Raw genomic sequence first — 21,970 nt, 5'->3', positions numbered from 1 at the left:
TTCTTACGTAATCAGATCTTTGCGGAGGCGGACGAGATCGGATGTTTATCCGCTGACACCCGCAATCTCATAGGGACCAATGTATGTCCCTTTTTCATCCGCAAACGGATGGATGAAAAAGCGGACATACGGTCCGCACACGTGTGAAAGGGGCCTAACACAAACAATTAGCCAGTCAACAACAGTGAAGGGTATTGCGTGATCTGTTGCAAAGTTTTCTAAAACTATCAAGAGCTTCTTTCCCCAGAAACTATCAGTTAGTTACAGCTGCACTCACATACAAATGTTGAATTGTTTTTAGGAACAATTATCCCATATTCCATATATAGTCAGTACAGACCTGGCGGATGTATCATTTTTATCAATTCAGTCAAGAAATTGTTACTAGAGCATGTTAGAATCTAATGCATTTTTCTTTATTATGAAATTGGTTATTATGTTCAGTCCTTAGGGGACAATTAATAAAGTTCTATGCTTAAAAATAAAATGACTTTGTTGTATTAAGGAAATCCTGTGCAGAGGTGTCGCCCCCTTCACAGCAGTTGTATGACTTGCATAAGGTCACCACGACAAGAAAATAATAATGTTTGATGGTGCCAAGGGATATGGAAATCCCCTTTAGGACCTTCTCATTAAATTTTAAATGTGTTTTATTTTCTTTAATTTGCTTTAAGATTGAAAATGACTACATAAAAAAGGCATCCTAGAGAATGGAGGGGGGGGGGGGGTGCAGTAGAGAGTAGGCATGTGCACACTGAAATATTTTGTTTCGTAATTTCGTTTTCGTCCAAAAAATAAATTTATTTAGTTACTCCCGAAATTCGTTTTTATTTATTTCGTTTTTCGTTAAAAAAATGCATTCGTCCGAAAATCCAAATTAAGTTTGAATCTGTCATTGAAGGCTTATGGTGTCTGTCGAATGTTCTAAGAAAAAAAAAAAGAAGATTCTACAGAATCTTTAAAAAAAAACTATTTAGACTCTTCGGGCCAGATTCACAAAAGAGATACGACGGTGTATCTCCTGATACGCTGGCGTATCTCCTGATACGCCGTCGTATCTCTGAGATACGATTGTCGTATCTATGCGCCTGATTCATAGAATCAGGTTACGCATAGATAGCCCTAAGATCCGACAGGTGTAAGTGACTTACACCGTCGGATCTTAGGCTGCAATTCTAGGCCGGCTGCTAGGTGGCGATTGCATTGCGGTCGGCGTAGAATATGCGAATGACTAGTTACGCCGATTCACGAACGTCCGCTTTGCCCGTCACTGTAAATTTACGTTTCCGTAGAGATACGCCGCATAAAACTAAAGCTGCCCTCTAGGTGGTCTAGCCAATGTTAAGTATGGTCGTCGTTCCCGCGTCGAAATTTGAAATTTCACGTAATTTGCGTAAGTCGTCTGTGAATGGCGCTGGACGCCATTTACGTTAACGTCGAAACCAATGACGTCCTTGCGACGTCATTTAGCGCAATGCACGTCGGGAAATTTTAGGGACGGAGCATGCGCAGTACGTTCGGTGCGGGAACGCGCCTAATTTAAATGGTCCCCGCCCCATTTGAATTAGGTGGGCTTGCGCCGGGCAGATTTACGTTATGCCGCCGCGAGTTTACAGGTAAGTGCTTTGTGAATCAAGCACTTACGCTGTAAACCTGTGGCGGTGTAACGTAAATGGGATACGTTACGCCGCCGCAGCGTAACGCATTTCTATGTGAATCTGGCCCTTCATGTCTCTCTATGTCGAATCTTCATGTCTCTCTATGTCGAATCTTCATGTCTCTCTATGTCGAATCTTCATGTCTCTCTATGTCGAATCTTTTCTCTCTATGTCGAATCTTTTCTCTCTATGTCGGCTCTTCTTCATGTCTCTATAATGTCGAATCTTTTCTCTTTATGTAGAATAATATTGGACTAATAGAGTTAAGGTTAGGCACATTCGACCGCAACGAAAACGAAATTAAAGCATTTGTTTATGTCGGATCTTTCGGTTTTCGTTTTCTGTGCTTTCGTTATCGTTTGTTAAAACGATAACGAAAATACCTGAAATTCGAACAAAAATGCATTCGGACGAAAACGAATGCACATGTCTAGTAGAGAGCGTTTGGGTGTGCAAGGCAGAATGACAGACTGTTGGATGCATTATTGGATACTTCTCTTTTGTTACTTGTAATTCTTTATTAAAAAGATAAAACTAAAGCAAAAAATGTAGCTCCCCCTAATATAAACCAGGGCATTTGTTGTAGTCAGTCTTGTCATCAAGGACCCTGCTTCCTCAAAACTGGCAAAATCCTGTTCCTAAATGGTACAGCTAGCATCTGAGGCCAAACTAATTGTGCATTGATTGGTTAAAAGAGAAGTATGGGATTTTTTTTTTATTATACATACCTAGCTGGCTGTAGCATCTGTCCCCCGCCAATTCTAACACTGAGAACCAAGCGATCAAACACCACAATCTCACTGTTTTTACAGCTTCCTAAGCAGAAAATGGGTGGCTGTCAGTCGCCCGAATTGTGCTCTTCCCCCCGAGCAATCACTGGAGCGCTGGGCTGTGGAAGGGGTGGGAGCGGACGGCCCGAATTCTCAACAGCTTGCTGAGAGTCTCAGCCAGGTGCCGGTCCAGGCATATGGGTGGATCCCAACCATATGGTCCTGATCTTTCTCGAACCTGGATCAGCTCTGTGATGTCAGCTGACAGTGGGCTTCAGCTTACTGTCTGCTGAAAATTGGTCACAGTAGTGCAGAGCAAACTGCACTACTCTACAGGAGAAGTATAGCCAAATAAAATTTCCTATGCCTAAAAGCCCTAATATCTTACATCTGGATAGCAGATTTGGCTTTTTTTTTTCAAAGCAGATTTGGATGCACATAGGATTTTTTTTTTTTTTTTTATGAAAATTAGCTGTATGTGAGAAGCACCTTTAGATATTTTGCCATATTAATTTCACCTTTTCTACCTCTTTGCAGACATCTCATCTTTCTAGGTAAACCATAATGTATCAATGTCATTTGTGAAAATGTTTATACTAATAAAATGTGGTTTTCGTCTGTGTTTCAAATAATATTTTGAATGCTAAAAAGAGAATATTTTTCTCTAAATGTTTTCCATAAAAAAAAAACATTCCCAAATCTAAAGTGGAACTTGTAATCTGATTTAATAGACTTCAGGATCTCGCTGAACACCTATTTATTTAAGTCTGACTTAGTCAATGCAAACGTGTCTGAGAGCGGCATGACATTTCTTCAGATTGAAATCGAATATGCTCAGCATCCTTCTCAGGAAATCTCACTGATATAAAGCAATCCATTCTAAACTCTGTTTGAACTCTTCTCATTTTATCTAATGCTTATGTTCAGAATAACAGGATTGCATTTTCTTTTCTAAGCAAATTTCTTTAACAAAAAGGCAATTACTTTGTGTAACGCATAGCAAAAGTTTTCTTGGGCACTAGGTAGAATATTTAAAAAGTGGATTTTACCAACAGAAGATACATTTGCTATCCACATTCACCTGCACATTTGGTCAATATGGTCTGATATTTTCTAGCTGATCTCCAGACCAAAAGCTAAATACACAGATAAAATGCATACTTGAGAGCTGTTTTACCTGCCAAAGGATTTTTATTTCTGTTTATCCAGTCCTAAGATTTATACAGCTCGTCTACTCTTTAGAACTTCATTTTTAATGTTTTATCATCTATTTACTATATAAACCAATAAGTAAGATATCCAAAAACCCAGCAACTCTTCTTGATCTCCTGCATTTAGGTGAGTAATAAAGGGTTTTTCCTTTTTTATTTGCTAGATGGGTTGGGAGACGGGGAGGATAACTTAACCTAGAGATCAGTTTTTAATTTACAGTTGGGAACCTAATGTGTTAATACAACATTACTTTTTATTTATTTTTTATTTTTATATAATTGATAACAAAAAGCAGATACAGTTAACAGCTTACCCTTTACTTATCTACTACAGAATGCTGTGTTTTGCCTGCAGCTCTCTAAATCAGTAATGCAATAGTGTCCTTTATCTAATGCTGCTGGATAAAATTATTCCTGAGGTGACAATCATTACAATGTAGTTTTACTACTAAGTCTGCTCATTAGTACATTAACGTTTATACACTTTCAACTAACTATGGTTGATAATCTATGGGTTACTCAGTTCAGATACACCGAGTACGAGATTTGCATGCTGGCTGATCACAATAGACTGCATACAACTAAGCACTTCGGATGCATTATATTGTGGTGCAATATACCTCAATTATTACTTTAAGAAAATGGCAACCCTTTGTATGGAAACAATCAAATAATTATTTGGTCTGCTTCATAAGACTGCACAGCCTTTTAAAAAGTGATAATACTCTTAAAATATATCTAAAGTCATTATTATTTTTTTTATTTTGCATAAAGTTGTCAATCTTTGCAACCCCCTGTCACTTTTTTTTTTTGCTTTGTTGATATTGTAGATATTTGCTCTCTTTATTTGTTCTAGTGACTGACTGTGAGGGAAAATCCATATTATACCAATAAAGGCAAAGAAGAAATCATCCAATCAAAACACTTAGGGCCAGATTCACAGAGAATTGCCCTGGCGCAGCGTATCAGAGATACGCTACGCCGCCGTATCTTACCTGGCTCTAAGTCGAATCCAGGAAGATTTCGCGCCGTAAGTTACGGCGGCTTAGTGTATTTCTCGGCGCGTATTTCAAATTGGGTGGGTATGGGGCGTGATTCATTTAAATGAAGCGCGTCCCCGCGCCGATTGAAATGCGCATGCTCCGTTTCGAATTTTCCCGCCGTGCTTCGCGCGAAATGACGTCGCACCGTAGATCGACGGAAAAAGTTAATTAGCATACCTGACGCGGAAAACGACACGACCTCCACCCAGCGGGCGCCGAAGTATTGCACCTACGATCTGAAGGCGTACGAAGCCGTATGCCTGTCGGATCAAAGCCAGAAGCCGTCGTATCTTGGTTTGAGGATTCAAACTAAAGATATGACGCGGCAAATTTGAAAGTACGCCGGTGCATCAGTAGATACGCCTGCGTACTTGCTCTGAGAATCTGGCCCTTAGTGACAATTGTCTAAGTTGTGAAATACCCTCTAAAGTGAGGATGTCGTGCTCGCCCCCTCCCTTGGACTACAGGAGAGTCAGGATGCCCACTAACACACAGCTCCTTTCTCTATCTGCAACGTAGAGAGCGTCCTGACTTTCCTGTAGTCCAAGGGAGGGGGCGAGCACGACACTCCACACCAGGGAGAAAGCCTCACATTACTGTGGGGAGTTACAGACAGAAGAACAGGAAGTGAGGATTTCTCAGAAGAAATAAGGACATTTAAAAGCAAAATCGAAGGATGAGGTAAGTAAAGGAAGCTATTTAGGAAAAAAAATTGTACCTTTACAACCCCTTTAAGGTGTCAGCATACCAATACATTTTGGACAATTTCATGTGCCAACCTTTTTGGAAACAGTTTAAGGATGGTCCCTTTCTGTTCCAACATGACTGCGCACTAGTGCACAAAGCAAGGTCCACAAAGACATGGATGAGCGAGTTTGAGGTGGAGGAACTTGGATGGCCTGCACAGAGTCCTGACCTCAACCTGATAGAACAGTTTTCTTAGCAATGCCCAGCGGCTTCCATATACACTGCTGAAACATTAACCATACATCCAGGAAGCTCTTCCACTTATACCACCTTAAAAGCATGCCAAACTGGTTAAATGATGGCATCTGACATCATCTCTGACTGGGTTTTAATAATTTTTCAAAAATAAAGTTACAGAGAGGTGCATAATTAGCCTTATTTTATTACATGATACTGTAGTGTATGGTCTTCCTGGGGCACTTCAAATGCCTATTTTGTGTTTGGTTGCTTCTTTGAGTGGTCATATGTGTGGGCAATCTTCCTTAACATGTCTTTAGTTAACGTGAAGGTTTTTTATCTGTTCTACTGTATGTATAATGTTGATGCTGTGGAGAGAGAGAGCAAAAATACAACGTCAATAAGACATTCATTTACAGGATAAAATGTTCCCCAACTGCTAGCAAAGAAGATAAAAATGGTAATTGTCTGCATTTATTGACTTCAGCTGCTCCTCATTTAAAATACCCTGCTTTTGAATCAGACCGGAGTTCTTTATTTGAAGACAGAACCTATGCAGGTTCATCATCTCTTTGTCAGCATGTACATAATACTTGTACAGGCTGGTACTGTAATAACAATGAGAATGGAAACTAAGTGCTAATATTATATTGCATATTGTTTAAATATGCTGCATAGCAGACTGTGAAATTGGTTATTATGATTGCTAATGGCTATTCAAATGAATGTTCGCTAAAATACTGATGTTTACAAAATAAATGTGCCATAGTGTGATTTATTTTCATCGCTCCCTACAAGATGTTCATTTTGATAAATTAATATATTATAGGCCGGCATATTGCGTTAGGGGACTGTCAACAAACTTGTTGTCAATGAAAACAGACACTTGAGGAGATTGTTTTCACCGCAATGATATTTACAATAGCTGTGTCTGAGATCAGACAAGTGCTTCTGAAGGCTCACTTGGAAATGTTCTCTCGGGGCTATTGAATGTAATATTTTGTTTTGGAAAAGTTATTAATTTACATGTACAATGAGCATTTGTTTATTTGTTGTGCTTATGACAGTTAGTTTAGAAAAATTCACCTAATAGAAGTCAACGTCATTCAAAACGAATATTTTTGTTTTGAACATGTAATATGAGGTATGATCTCCTGTAAACTTGTAATATTCCTCAGAGACACCAGTAGTAGGATTTTCCCTTCCTCCTGGGCCAAAATGATGGCATTCTCTATCCACAACTAGACCCCTTTAATTATTGGTATATGAGGTGTGTCTAAATGTTTGGTAAATGGTCCGATATCTCAATGGCAGCATGGACCAGATGCGCACGCATGCACATGGCTATCCAGAGACATATTGAGAAGAGCCATCTAGCTTGGAGGAGTACATGTGACCATCAGGATACAACCCACTGCAGGCAGTCAAACATAGTCAACGTGAGAGATAGGTTCACAGTGTAATGGAGCAAGGAGTGAACATCAAGTTCTGCAACATATTGGGGAAAACGGCGACAAAGACACATGAAATGTTGATGCTTTTGTGATGGGAAATTAACGAATGAGGTTGCACCACGTTCAGGTCCGCCATCAACAAGCATTACCCATGCTGACATGATCGAGCAAGTGTGACAAATGCTGGCACGAGATTGGTGACTGACTATATGATTGATGGGAGAGAAATTGGGCATTAGCAAGGATGCAGTGCGCACAATCGTCCACAAAGATTCGAGTAAGCGGAAGATCTGTTCCTGGTTTGTACTGCACAAGCTGACAGATGAACAGAAAGCAAAATAGATGGAAACCTCTGGAGATTTCATTAGTGAGTGAGTGAGTGAGTACCTTGTATAGCGCTGACAAATGTGAACCGAATCGCCTCAAGGCGCTTGTATTCAGAGTCGTGCTGATCCTTCAGAAGAGATGGGTTTTCAGGGCCAGATTCACAGCCAGCGGGCGCAACGTAACTTTTCTGATTTAAGTTACACCGCCGCAAATTACACAAGTTAGTGCCCGATCCACAAAGCACTTACCTGGAAATTTGCGGCGGTGTATCCTAAATCAGTCTGGCGCAAGGCGTGCCAATTCAAATGGGACGAGTCCCATTTAAATTAGGCGCGCTCCCATGCCGGACGTACTGCGCATGCTCCAGACGCTATTTTCCCGACGTGCTTTGCGCAAAGTTACGTTGTGCCGAGTTTTGTGAATCGCGACGGGTAAAAAAGAGTTACGGCGGAAAAAAAAAAGATTTGAAAAAAATTCAAAACCGACGCGGGAACGACTGGTATACTTTTGCATGGTAGAGTACCTTTACACTTTTGTAAAGGTACCCTATCTTTGCGACGGCAAACTAACACTTACGGCGACTTAACGAAGGGAAAAAGCTTTGTGGATCTCCGTAAGTGCTAGTTTGCATACCCGACGCTGGATTACGACGAGAAATGCCCCCAGCGGCGGCTGCGGTACTGCATCCTAAGATCCGACAGTGTGAGTCCACTAAACCTGTCGGATCTTAGGACTAGCTATGCGTAACTGATTCTATGAATCAGCCGCATAGTTAGAAACAGAGATACGACGGCGTATCAGTAGATACGCCGTCGTATCTCTTTTGTGAATCTGGCCCTCAGTTTTTTCCTAAAAGCCCAATGGTTTTCTTCCATGCGAATGGTTTTGGGTAGAGCATTCCAAAGCCGAGGTCCTTGGACTGAAAATCTACGTTCTCCCTTAGATTTGTAGCGGGCAAGGATCCATCATTTCTGTATGATTCATTTGCACCAATTCTTGGCTCAGCGCGGTGTACCTGTTCTCGATCATCCACTGTACTCCCCTGATCTGGCGCCTGCGGACTTCTTTCTGTTTCCAAGCCTGCAGAGCGCCAAGAAAGGTGCATGTTTTGTGGATGCGGCGGCAATCCAAGAATGTATGACAGAGTTTCTGTAACCAATTCCTAAAGAGGCCTTTCCTGACAGTTTCCAGAAGCTTTATGAACGTTGCCAAAATTGTGTTGTGAAGGATGGCAATTATCTTGAAGGAAAATAAAGGTAATTTGTTTGTATGTTCTGTTTCGTTTGTTTTCTGATACCATTCACCAAACTTTTTAGACACACCTTGTATTCAGCATGGCAAAAAATGCATCAAGTTGTAAAAGCATCCTTCAACGTTGTAATAACTGTGAAAGATGGGAGTAAATGTAAATGATGGCCCAGAGATTTCAGTGTTGGAGCGCTGAAAGAGATCTTAGAAGGCGACAAGTGATTTTATGCCAGCAACCAGGGAAAATATTAATATGGATTTGGTTGGAATCACCTATTCCCTGAGCTTGAATATTTGCATAAGATATTGCTGATCTGTGAAGAATCATTATATTGGGATTTATTTTTTTCATTATGGTTTGTATGATAATCTGCGGAGTAGACAAACCTGCATGCATATAATAATTGGTAGAAGAAAAAGGTGTTTCTTGTTAATTCAATTATTTGTAAATTGATTCATCACCATCCTTCTTTTGTAACAGTAACCTAACTCTGTGTTCCATTTTTGGTTTGTATTCTAGTCCACAGTATTGTGCTATTAAAACCTTTAATAGAGTTGCAGAGTTTATTTTATCCTCAGTAAAACGAAATAGTGTCACATGACCTAAGGAAGCACATAGCAGAGATGTGGGTTCCTTGTTTCTAAACCCAACATTGACACACAGTGAAGCCAGTATTAAAAAAGGGTCTTGATTATGTATGAATGAAGGGATAACCCCTTCATGAGCAGAGAACAATTAATCCTAGAAGCCCAGGTCTACTTTAAGAAGCTTCAGTAGGCATCTTTTAACTTGAAAAAACGTTATGACTAATTGGCCTACCCTAATAATTATTTATTTTAGGAGCACATTATTTTAGCAAAGACCCTGCTCATGTTTTTTTTTATATTACCAGTAGACAAATGGAAATCATGTTTAAAAGTTACATTTTGGCTACTGTACACAGCAGATTTTTAAGGCAAAACTTTTTAAATAAATTATTTTTGTATGTACTGCAATCATTCCTAACATTGTACTTTCGTCTCTGTGCACAGCAAGGAGCACAGTGCCATCTGTAAACAAACCTCATCATCCTACATATGATCACCATGATTGTCAGCCTGAGTCTTCTGACTGTCAGTGAGCTAAGAACATGAACAGGTCCACACTGCAAGTTCACAAAGGAAACATCGATTTAAGTTCTCGTGGTATGGGGAGCTATGCTTAAAAGCAATCATCTACAGTGGGGACGGTCAATTTAAGTTATATAATATATAAGACTTCAAGTACAGCCTCTGCTATTACCAAGGTGCACACATGATGTTTATTGCATGTAATAATATAGAAAACAGTCAGAGGCAGGACATACTACAGTAGATGGTTATAGACCTAGAGCATGATACAGAAGATGGTCAAAAATTGCAGAAATACTAAAGGTGTAGTACGAGCCTGGAGACGGGCTGCAGGAGATTGTCAGGAACTTGGGCCATGTTACAAGAGACTGCTAGAGATCATTTCCATTACACTTCCTATGCAATTCAGTGTCTCCTACAGCACCCTTTTAGCTGCATTCACACACGTAAATAGGTGTATATGGCATATTCCAGCCACAAGAATACACTGATTCTTGCTGTAGAAATCTGTTGTATGCACCTAATAAAAAAAAGTGTATATAGCCTAAACCATTACTGGTGCCATTTCATATTCATTAGCGATTAGATCCAGGTCAAACAATAAAAGGCCATAATGAAGCACAGACAGAACAGAAAAAAGTAAGAACGCATGAATGATATAAACCAAAAGATTTAGTAGAAACCAGTTTATTTACTATTTTCTTACACTATACCTGGACAATCAAACAGGCAAGCAAAACGCTACTACTGGCTTCTGTGGCCCAAGGAAAGCACAATAAGTACAGTGAGGGAGAAGGTATTTGATCCCCTGCTGATTTTGTACATTTGCCAATTGACAAGGAAATGATCAATCTATAATTTTAATGGTAGGTTTACAGAATAACAACACAAATATCCTGAAAAACGCATTTAAAAAGTTATACATTTATTTGCATTTTAATTGGTAAATTAGGTATTTTATCCCCCACCTATCAGCAAGATTTCTGGCAACCAGGTGTCTTCTATACAGGTAACATGATGAAATTAGAATCAATCTCTAATGCTCTAATGCTCAGCTTGTTACCTGTATAAAAGACACCTGTCCACAGAAGCAATCAATCAGATTCCAATCTCTCCACCATAGCCAAGACCAAAGAGCTGTCCAAGGATGTCAGGGACAAGATTGTAGTACACAAGGCTGGAATGGGCTACAAGACCATCGCAAGCAGCTTGGTGAGAGGGTGACAACAGTTGGTGCGATTATTTGTAAATGTAAGTAACACAAAATAACTGTCAATCTCCCTCGGTCTGGGGGTCCATGTAAGATCTCACCTTGTGGAGTGTCATTGATCATGGGAATGGTGAGGAATCAGCCAAGAACTACACAGGAGAATATTGTCAATGATCTCAAGGCAGCTGTCAAACAATTGGTAACACACTACCCTGTGAAGGACTTGAAATCCTTCAGCGCCCACAAGAAAGCAGTTTGCTAATGAACATCTGAACGATTCAGAGGAGAACTAGGTGAAAGTGTTGTGGTCAGATGAGACCAAAATCTAGCGCTTTGGCATTAACTCAACTTGCCGTGTTTGGAGGAGGAGGAATGCTGCATTTGACACCAAGAACACCATCACCACCACCAAACATGGAGGTGGAAACAGTTTGCTTTGGGGGCTTTTTCTGCTAAAGGGAGAGGACAACTTCACCACATCAAAGGGATGTAGGACGGGGGCCATGTACCATCAAATCTTGGGGGAGAACCTCCTTCCCTTGGCCAGGGCATTGAAAATGGGTGGTGGATGGATATTCCAGCATGACAATGACCAAAAGCACATGGCCAGGGCAACAAAAGAGTGGCTCAAGAAGAAGCACATTAAGGTCCTGGAGTGGCCTAGCCAGTCTCCAGACCTTTATCCCATAGACATATGTGGAGGGAGCTAAAGGTTCACGTTACAAAACGTCAGCCTTGAACCCTAATGACTTGGAAAGGATCTGCAAAGAGGAATGGGACAAAATCCCTCCTGAGATGTGTACAAACCTGGTGGCCAAAGGGGTCAAATAATTTTACTCATTAAAATGCAAATCAATTTATACATTTTTTGAAATGCGTTTTCCTGGATTTTTTTGTTGTTATTCTGTCTCTCACTGTTAAAATAAACCTACCATTAAAATTATAGATTGAATTTCTTTGTCAGTTGGCAAACATACAAAATCAGCAGGGGATCAAATACTTTTTTTTCTCACTGTACCATAGGGCCTCATTGCAGCCTTCAAATCTACAAATCCTGGTTGTCTGGTGGTTCATGAATGTTTCCTCATTATCATAATATTTCTTTATAATGTTTTTAATTATTCATTTTTAGAGTAGCCATAAAATTAAACTATGCTGAGTATAAAAAGATGAAACATTAGTCACTTTTTGTTTTCTTTGTTAGTATGCAAATGGACTTAATCTGTAATTTTAAAGTGTACTGTATGCAGTGCAGTAACTAACCATCACAACCAATCAATATTAATGTTTGAGTTATGATCCTCAACATGAAATCCAACAAATCGCTGTGGATTACTGTATCTTTCACAAGAAAGTAAATTATAGAAAACCATCAGTGCTACGCTAAAGGTCATAGGAGCCCCAAATCTATTGAAGTCTATATAAACAATCATAAGTAGTACTTTGCATACAATCTAAACAGAGAACATGTCCACGAGGAGCTCTGCAATGTGCAATATCTTGCTCATGACTCTAGCCCTTTTCCTTTACTTATAGCATACACCTGAGTAATTATTTTCCTCTAGTCTCTTATAGCACAGTTTCTTATAGCATAAAGTACTAGTCTATATAGCACTAGTCTCTTATAGCATAAAATCCTGTGCAAATGAGCTTTGTATCCTAACAAGATGCTCTCTTAGCATTCTAGTAACACATACATTCAAAAAGTTAATATATGATGCTAAAGCCAAACATCAGATCAATAATATTTCCTATTTTAGAAAGTATGTTGCTAGAATGAATTGCTTCCACCTGCAATGGGACTAGCATATTATATCATAAAAAAAGTGCTGATGTTTGCAAGATCTAAATTTAAGATATAAGGCACAGAGTGCTTAGAGAGCAAATCCAGGCTACAGTCCAATTAACTCTGAATTACATCCAACACACATGATTGCAACTGTGCTAAAAAAAAGTCTGTATTTTTTCCCTTATATCCCTGCAAGAATAACATTCCTGCTGGTCTATGCTGGGACCTTTGAGTAGTCTATGGATCCCATAGTGCAAGTAGAAGTGAGAAAATGAAAAGAGTTTTTGGGTGGTGAAAAAAAGTGTAGTGGTGGTCACTTTGCACAATAAAGGGGGTCAAATGTGCTGTAAGGCAATGTTTCTCAACTCCAGTCCTCGAGGCGCCCCAACAGGTCATGTTTTCAGGATTTCCCTCAGATGAAGCGGCTGTTGTAATTACTAAGGCAGTGCAACTGATCAAATTACCTGTGCAAATTAATGATGAGCCTGAAAACATGACCTGTCGTGGGGGCCTTGAAGACTGGAGTTGAGAAACATTGCCTTACAGCACAAATAAGTTGGGGTATTGGTGCATATATTGTAGGCAGATTGTAGGCAGACAGATTGTAAGCAGAGTGTTCTTGGAGGTAACATTTTACTGTGAACTAGACATGGGACACAGGACAATGTGGACAGGGTCAGGAACAACCTGCAAAGGTTTTAATTACAAGCAAGGCTTATTTTTTTGTTTAAACATTTTGGAAGGTAAAACAGTAAACATATTTATTGCAACTTTGTACTTAAACATTTATCTGTCATTCCACTTTAATTGTCCATTCTATCTAGAGTGTAACATATGTGGGAAAACAAATAAATACATTTTACATAACCTTCATTAAAAGTTGCAATTTTCAATAATTCCCTGCTTCCCAAAATTGTTTCAAAAACATGAATTGTCTGCAAAGAAAGCCGCAAAATAAATAAATTCTACATATTAGGTTACATATTATCCACTCGACAACACCAAAGCTGAATATACAACAGACATGAAACACAAATAAATGCACTAGAAGATGAATAGTGTGCAATCTTACATACGTACTTTACCAGTTCTGATGAATAAGTCAGAACTAACAACAGAAAATTTATGTCATGCAAATTTTGACTGGATAATTCTTTGTCCTAGAAACAAAATAATTATGTGCATGGTTCTCCAGGGAGAATGAAGGACATTTCTCATTTCTCATTTCTAATTTGTATTATTCATTTTTTCGTTTTAGCTTTCTATACAATTCTATATAAAAGATGACAAGTAGGAAAAGAGAAAAAAAGGTAGATTAAGTTTGACAAGCAAAAAGGAGTAGAACAAAGGAAGGGCGTTACAAAGAGAAAAACGGGGGCTGGGCAATAAGAGTGAACAGTAGTAAAATAAAGATTTCTTTGGTACCCAGGCCTGTTTCCAAAACATGTGCACCTTGATGAGAAATGTCCACTAGGAGAAACCAGAGAGACTAATATGTTCTACCATATGTAAGAAAAAAACACTGTCCCATACATGATCGGAATTTCCGATTGAAAAAGACTGACCGTGTGTATGCCCCATCGGAGTAATTCCATTGGATATTCCGAGGAATTCCATCAGAGTTTAGATATACATGTTCTCTTTTACTGTGATGGAATTCTGTCAGAATTCCCATTAGAGTTTGGCCGAGCAAAAGCCTGATCGTGTGTACAGGGCATTAGAAGGAAGAGTCAACAACCGCCTGGAAAAACCTACATTCTGGGGCACTGCCCTTCCATTTGCAGGCAGGGGGTATGCCAAATCTCTGCAGGAAGACCACTGCTTCCACACGGTCATGTCATGCTGACAGATAAGACTTTGCACACCTTTTGTTTTGAGGCACGTGTATTCTTACTTAAATTGTGTTTTTCTTATGGGTCGTGTAGATCTGTGCAGTAATCCAACATGAAACTTTATCTTTGTGCAGAAGCTACCTGTAATAAAGACTAGTCACTGCTGATCCCTTTCCTTGTGCATGGTTACTGGTCTTGTCGCCACCACTCTGAACACTTTCTGCATGCAGCCTGTAATGAGTAGACATGTGCATTTGTTTTCGTCCGAATGCATTTTCGTCAGAATTTCGGGTATTTTCGTTATCGTTTTAACAAACGTAAATGACCATGCAGAATCCGAAATCCGAAAGATCTGACATAAAAAATGCTTTATTTTCGTTTTTGTTGCTACAACAGTTTGATATAAATAGGAGATTCGACATGACGCTGACAATAGCAATCTGTGTCTATTGAATCTGCTGTCGAATGTGCCTAACCTAACTTTATTAGTCCAAGATTATTCTACATTTATAGAGAGAAAAGATTTAAAATTCTAGAGACAATGTTGGGGTAGACCATTCGACATGAACAAGGAAGATTCGACGAAGCAGCGAAAAACATACAAACGTTGAATCTGTCATTGAAGGCTTATGGTGTCTGTCGAATGTTCTAAGAAGATTCGGCAAAGCAGCTAAACTGTACGACGCCGCAATCGTACATTTCCAGTCAAATGCTCGGCCCTTAGGCTATAGAAGAATTTGAATGTTGGTTGACAGGTAATAATAATTTATAAATATAATTATTACTAGTGTCATACAACATTAGAATTTTTCTATAGCTTGTAGGCGGAACATTTGACCGTAAATGTACGATTGCGGCGTCGTACAGTTTTGCTGCTCCGTTGAATCTTCTTAGAACATTTGACAGACACCATAAGCCTTCAATAACAGTATTTAACCTTAATTAATTTGGATTTTCAGACAAATGCATTTTTTTAACTAAACAAAATAAATACAAACTAATTTCGGGGGTAACTAAATAAATGTATTTTTCGGACGAAAACAAAATTCCGAAACAAAATATTTCAGTGTGCACATGTCTAGTAATGAGTAGAACTGACCTGCTGGGTGCCTCCCAAGCTCTTTTCTCTTCATAGGCTATATGCAAAACATTGATAATGTAACAAGGCTTTGAAAGGTCTTTTAGTTACACAAATTGAATTCATATCTTCTGCCTATTAAAAAATATATTTTAGTTAATGTTTTTGTGTTGAATTCCAGCTTTAAATTTAAAGTTCAGCTTGGCTTAACTACAAGTTGACTTGTTTGAAAAAACAAAATCACATAGCTATCAAAAAATGAATACATTGTAAATATGAGTATATTATGCCAAATAAAAGATTATGCCTTCTTTTCTGTTGTTTCTAGGTGGTACGTGCCAGAGCCCAGCTCTTTCTGCGCTGCTCCGTCCTCCACTCCCAACCTTACAACCTCCACTGGACCTAAAACAACTCCTTCCATTTTCTTTGGACAGTACAGCAGCAATTAATCTCTTTTCAAACCTGACTGCAGTAAGTATATGATTTTTATTGAGAAGATGAAAATGAATGAAAGAATGAACAATAGTTGTTTTTCAAACATCATGGAACTGTGCTATTGTTACTAATGAAAATATTTAATTTATATTGCAGTTAACACATCCTTTTATATTACAAAGCAATACAAATGGGTGTCATTTATTGCCGTAGCTTAATGTAAGCACTTGCATTCTCTCTAAAACTAACTGAACTCTCTCTGTAAAACTGTAAAATAACTGAACAATTGCAATAACATGGCATTTCAAACTTTACAATTAATTGACAACTGTCAGAATTCTAGTCACAAACCCTTTTCTGGCAGTAATAACGCTAAGCTATAATGATTAATGTTCTCTTTAGGCTGAAATGTTGGTGTAATAAATTATTGATTTTCTACTTCCTATCTAATATCATGTGCCTGAAGATACCTATCTCATAACAGATCAGCTCTGTACATGTGAAGACTGCATGCACAGAAGACAGTTTAAGCTCAGATGTTAGACCTTTTTTCCAGTTAACCCTTCACTTGCCATTACCTACAAGAAGCCTGCTTTTTTTTTACCTAGTTTGGTTTATTTCAACTTGTTTATAATTAATTACACCATTTACACTTTCATTACTTATAAAATATTTGGAACACCATCCTGAGAGATGAAAAATAATGTTTAACTACATGTGCAAAAACAAAATAGCAACAAAAAATATAGCTAAATAATACTAAAGTATTAGCACAATACACAACTTAATGGGGATGTGTCATAGCTGACAAGTGCCACAGAAAGTCATTGCCACTATTTAGTTAAGCCTAGTACATACAAGCTGAATGTTGGCCGGAATCCACCAGTTCAATAGAAACCAGCTGACATTTTGACTGTTTGTACAACAGCCAATGGCTGAAGCACTGACCACAGTATTCTGGTGGGGGGGGGGGACATCCCCCTGTCAAAACATGATAGCATAGCAAGGTAGATCGCTCTACTAACAACCGATTGTTAGTATTCCGGTTCCAACCTAAGCTGATGTTTTTTTTTTCAACACAGTAGTGTGTACACGGCTTTAGTCATTAACCTGTAGCAGGCATGCAACCAAAATATTAAGAGCATCTGCTATGACTAATGCCTGGGTACGCACTGTCGGAATTTCCGATGGAAAAAGTCAGACTGAATTTTTTTTCATTGTATATTCCGACTGTGTGTATGCTCCATCTGGCTTTTTCCGGCGGAAATTCTGATGGACTTAGAGAAAATGTCTATCGGAAATTCCGTTCGTCTGTATGGAATTCCGACGAAAAAAATAAACATGCATGCTCTAAAACAATTTGATGCATGCTCAGAAGCATTGAACTTCATTACTCTAGGCTCGTCGTAGTGTTGTACGTCACCGCATTTTCGAATTTAGAATTTGATGTGTCAGTGTGTATGCAAGACAGCTTGAGCAGAATTCCGTTGGAAAAACCCATTCTGATGGGAAATCTGATCATGTGTACGGGGCATTAGGCTTTTGACACAATGCATCAGTTCTATTGTCTTTTTGTCACTTTGATGTAATCAATAAATTACACTTCAAGGATTCCAGTGTTACCGGCTCTTTCTACTGTTTATTTAGTGCATTTGACCTGTAGAATTTTTACAGTCAATAAATCACTAGGAAGTTAATGTCAAGGGTGATCTCATGCCCTAAAGTTAAGTAGACACCAGACAATATAAATTATCTGGAAAATGTTCTGCATTGTTACTGTACAATACAGTATCTAAAACAATTCTAGCTTGGATAAGCTCACCCTTTGTGAGGTAAGGAAAATCAAAACTGTCCCACTTGAAACACAGGTATGTGGAAGGTGTTTCGACCGCCTCATACACCAATGTGATCTGTATTCCTGATTACATGACTGACACAGATAAAACTGATAAGCTACTTACCAACAAATTTCAGGGTTTGACTGCCGATACAGTATATGGAAACTTTTCCTGTTCTTCCTTACACTTACATTTTTGAGCTGAATTTAGTCACAAACATACAGAGTTGTCCAGAAAAAGTTGTCACAGTTTGTGCAACTTTAGATTCAGATTAATGCAGTGACTTTTGCAGTGTCCCTCCTGTCAGAAGGAGTAGACATGTCACATGACCGGAGAGAGTAAGGACAGGCTGTGAGTACCATTCTCCCAGTAAAAGGGGGAAAGGTGAAAGGGGACGGGGAAAGGCGAGGGCGACACCTGATGTAAACGGGAGACTCTACTGGGTAAAGCAGGACTCTATTGGGGGCACCTGATGTAAAGGGGGACTCTACTGGGGACACTTGATGTAAAGGAGTGCACTATTTGGGACACCTGATGTAAGGGGGCATGCTGATGGGGACACCTGATGTAAAAGGGACTCTATTAGGGACAGCTGATGTAAAGGGGAACTCTGCTGGGAACACCTGATGTAAAGGTGGGCTCTATTGGGGACAGCTGATGTAAGGGGGCACTCTGATTGGCACACTTGATGTAAAGGGGGGCTCTATTGGGGATATCTGATGTAAAGGGGGACTCTATTGGTGACTTCACCTGTTGGGGGGGTGCAACTCACCATCTTCGCCCTGGGTGCTGGGCAACCTTGTCCCGTCACTGCTTATGCACACTTGAGCTCAAAACACTGCTTTTACAGGCGTGTGAGCTTTTTTTTCTGCATCTAAATGCTCCTCCATGTTAACCTATGTGTCTATGCACACATGGGAGCTCATCTGAGTTTGAAGACAGGGGTGTTTAGAGGCAGAAAAAAAAAACATCACCTGTGCATTCCAGAGAGGTGCTTTTGAGCATAAAAAAGAAAGCTCAAAGGTGCCTAATCACGCATAAACACACATACAGTAGGTGTTTGTGATATTGTGCTTTTAGCATGACAGCGTCGCGCTGATACTCGGCGACATGGTGCCGAGATCTTGCACTCACTGGAATAGTGACAGCACATCCCAGCAAGCGCGTCATAGAAGCGACGGGAGATCCGACTTGGATTCCCGCCAATTCTACACGTGTGCGGCGTTTGTTATGAATCCTGAGGGGGAAGTCCCCGCCGGATTTTAAATAAAAATCCGGCATGGGTCACCCCCTCAGGAGCATACCGGGCCCTTAGGTCTGTTATGGGTTGTAAGGAGACCCCCCTACGCCGAAAAAAACGGCGTAGGGGGTCCCCCTACAATCCATACCAGACCCGTATACAAAGCACGCTACCCGGCCAGCCAGGAAGGGAGTGGGGACGAGCGAGCGCCCCCCCCCCTCCTGAGCCGTACCAGGCTGCATGCCCTCAACATGGGGGGGTTGGGTGCTCTGGGGCAGGGGGGCGCACTGCGGCCCCCCCACCTCAGAGCACCCTGTCCCCATGTTGATGAGGACAGGGCCCCTTCCCGACAACCCTGGCCGTTGGTCGTCGGGGTATGCGGGCGGGAGGCTTATCGGAATCTGGGAGCCCCCTTTAATAAGGGGGCCCCCAGATACCGGCCCCCCACCCTAAGTGAATGAGTATGGGGTACATCGTACCCCTACCCATTCACCTGCAAGAAAAGTGGTAAAAACACAAATAAACCACACAGTGTATTAAAATATTTTATTAGTCTGCTCCGGAGGCCGCCCCCTGTCTTCTTTATTAGCTCTTTTACCAGGGGGAGCTTCTTCTTTGACGTCTTCGGGTGGGTGGGGGCCGCCGTCTGGTTCTCTTCCACCGCCGGGGGGGGGGGGTGGCTTTTAAAAAAGCCCCCACCCCCCCGGCGGGTTTCCTCCGGCGTCTTCGGCGGGGCTCTTCTTCTTCCGCTATCCCGACGGGTCTTCTCCGCTATCCGGGGGGTCTCCTTCTATGTTCGCCGCTCTCCGCTGTTGACTCGTCGCACCCCGGTTCTTCGTCTCGCAGTCCGGTCCCTTCTTCCGTGCTGTACGTCTTCTTCCGTGCTGTGAGTTCTTCTTCCGTGCTGTGACGTCATGTTCTTCACTTCTCTTCTTCTCCCGATGTTGACACGCCGGTCCTTCTCGCTGAAATGACGGATGCGCGCCTTGCATCGGACCTATATAGGCCTCACAGTCCCATCATGCTCTGTACCTACCCATGTGATACCTACCGGGTAGCGGAAGAAGAAGAGCCCCGCCGAAGACGCCGGAGGAAACCCGCCGGGGGGGTGGGGGCTTTTTTAAAAGCCACCCCCCCCCGGCGGTGGAAGAGAACCAGACGGCGGCCCCCACCCACCCGAAGACGTCAAAGAAGAAGCTCCCCCTGGTAAAAGAGCTAATAAAGAAGACAGGGGGCGGCCTCCGGAGCAGACTAATAAAATATTTTAATACACTGTGTGGTTTATTTGTGTTTTTACCACTTTTCTTGCAGGTGAATGGGTAGGGGTACGATGTACCCCATACTCATTCACTTAGGGTGGGGGGCCGGTATCTGGGGGCCCCCTTATTAAAGGGGGCTCCCAGATTCCGATAAGCCTCCCGCCCGCATACCCCGACAACCAACGGCCAGGGTTGTCGGGAAGGGGCCCTGTCCTCATCAACATGGGGACAGGGTGCTCTGAGGTGGGGGGGCCGCAGTGCGCCCCCCTGCCCCAGAGCACCCAACCCCCCCATGTTGAGGGCATGCAGCCTGGTACGGCTCAGGAGGGGGGGGGGGGCGCTCGCTCGTCCCCACTCCCTTCCTGGCTGGCCGGGTAGCGTGCTTTGGATACGGGTCTGGTATGGATTGTAGGGGGACCCCCTACGCCGTTTTTTTCGGCGTAGGGGGCTCTCCTTACAACCCATAACAGACCTAAGGGCCCGGTATGCTCCTGAGGGGGGAACCCATGCCGGATTTTTATTTAAAATCCGGCGGGGACTTCCCCCTCAGGATTCATAACAAACACCGCACACGTGTAGAATTGGCGGGAATCCAAGTCGGATCTCCCGTCGCTTCTATGACGGCTCTGTCTCCATCGCGGCAAGCCAGCTCGGCGCTGGCTCCCGCGATGGGGCTCGTAGGTGCTCAATCTCGCCGAGAAAGAGAGCGAGATTGACACAAAATCGGGTTCACCTACTGTAAATGCGCATTAAAGCTAGGCATGCTTAGGTGTGTTCCCACGTTAATACGTGCTATTTGCCAGATTTATGGCCATTAGAATGCATTAACACCAGATGCAGGAATGCACACAAACACGTTTTTTGCTGCTGTTAAACTCCTGTGGGAGAGAAAAATACATTTATGGAGCACAATGAAGCCTTAAGGAAAAGTCACATCCAAGCATAATGTAATATCTGTCCCTGGTGCAGTCTAAAAAAGCTGGGAAGGTTTCTCACTATCCACCATTATTAGTAAGAATCTTAGTAAGAATTAGTAAGAATCTGGCTTGCCTGTGGATACCCTAAAACACAAAAGCCCTGTACACACGATCGGTCCATCCAAAGAAAACGGTCTGATGGACCTTTTTCATCGGTTAACCGATGAAGCTGACTGATGGTCAGTCGTGCCTACACACCATCGGTTAAAAAAACGATCGTGTCAGAACGCGGTGACGTAAAACACGACGACGTGCTGAAAAAAACGAAGTTCAATGCTTCCAAGCATGCGTCGACTTGATTCTGAGCAAGCGTGGATTTTTAACCGATGGACGTGCCTACAAACCTATGGATAAATAACCGATGGGGTCCACACACGATCGTTTGGTCCGATGAAAACGGTCCATCAGACCGTTCTCATCGGTTTGATCGATCGGGTGTATGCAGCAATAGAGTAAATACTCAGAATCATTAATGCATTTGTTTTACATGTATTACAGAAAACAACTGATAAGAATCCCTCCTGGTACTTGGAGGGTTATATGAATTGCATTTGACAATGACATTGA

The 21,970-nt window shown here is 41.3% G+C and overlaps 1 protein-coding gene across 3 annotated transcripts in view; it reads left to right on the top strand.

Moving 5' to 3' along the window:
• Positions 1–21,970, top strand: part of ZNF385D (zinc finger protein 385D) — a 428,248-nt gene that overhangs the window by 127,646 nt on the left and 278,632 nt on the right. For 2 of the 3 annotated variants that reach the window (XM_040352986.1, XM_040352987.1), the window contains exon 2: positions 15,983–16,125. In XM_040352986.1, the coding sequence (XP_040208920.1) occupies positions 15,983–16,125 (143 nt within the window). Of the gene's footprint in view, positions 1–15,957; positions 16,126–21,970 lie in introns of those variants that run through there. The other variant, XM_040352985.1, reaches the window with a different exon arrangement.

The sequence above is a fragment of the Rana temporaria genome, chromosome 5, assembly GCF_905171775.1.
Source record: "Rana temporaria chromosome 5, aRanTem1.1, whole genome shotgun sequence".
Lineage (NCBI taxonomy): Eukaryota > Metazoa > Chordata > Amphibia > Anura > Ranidae > Rana > Rana temporaria.
The sequence above is the reverse complement of the archived record's forward strand: the minus strand, read 5'-3'. Positions and strand labels throughout refer to the sequence as shown.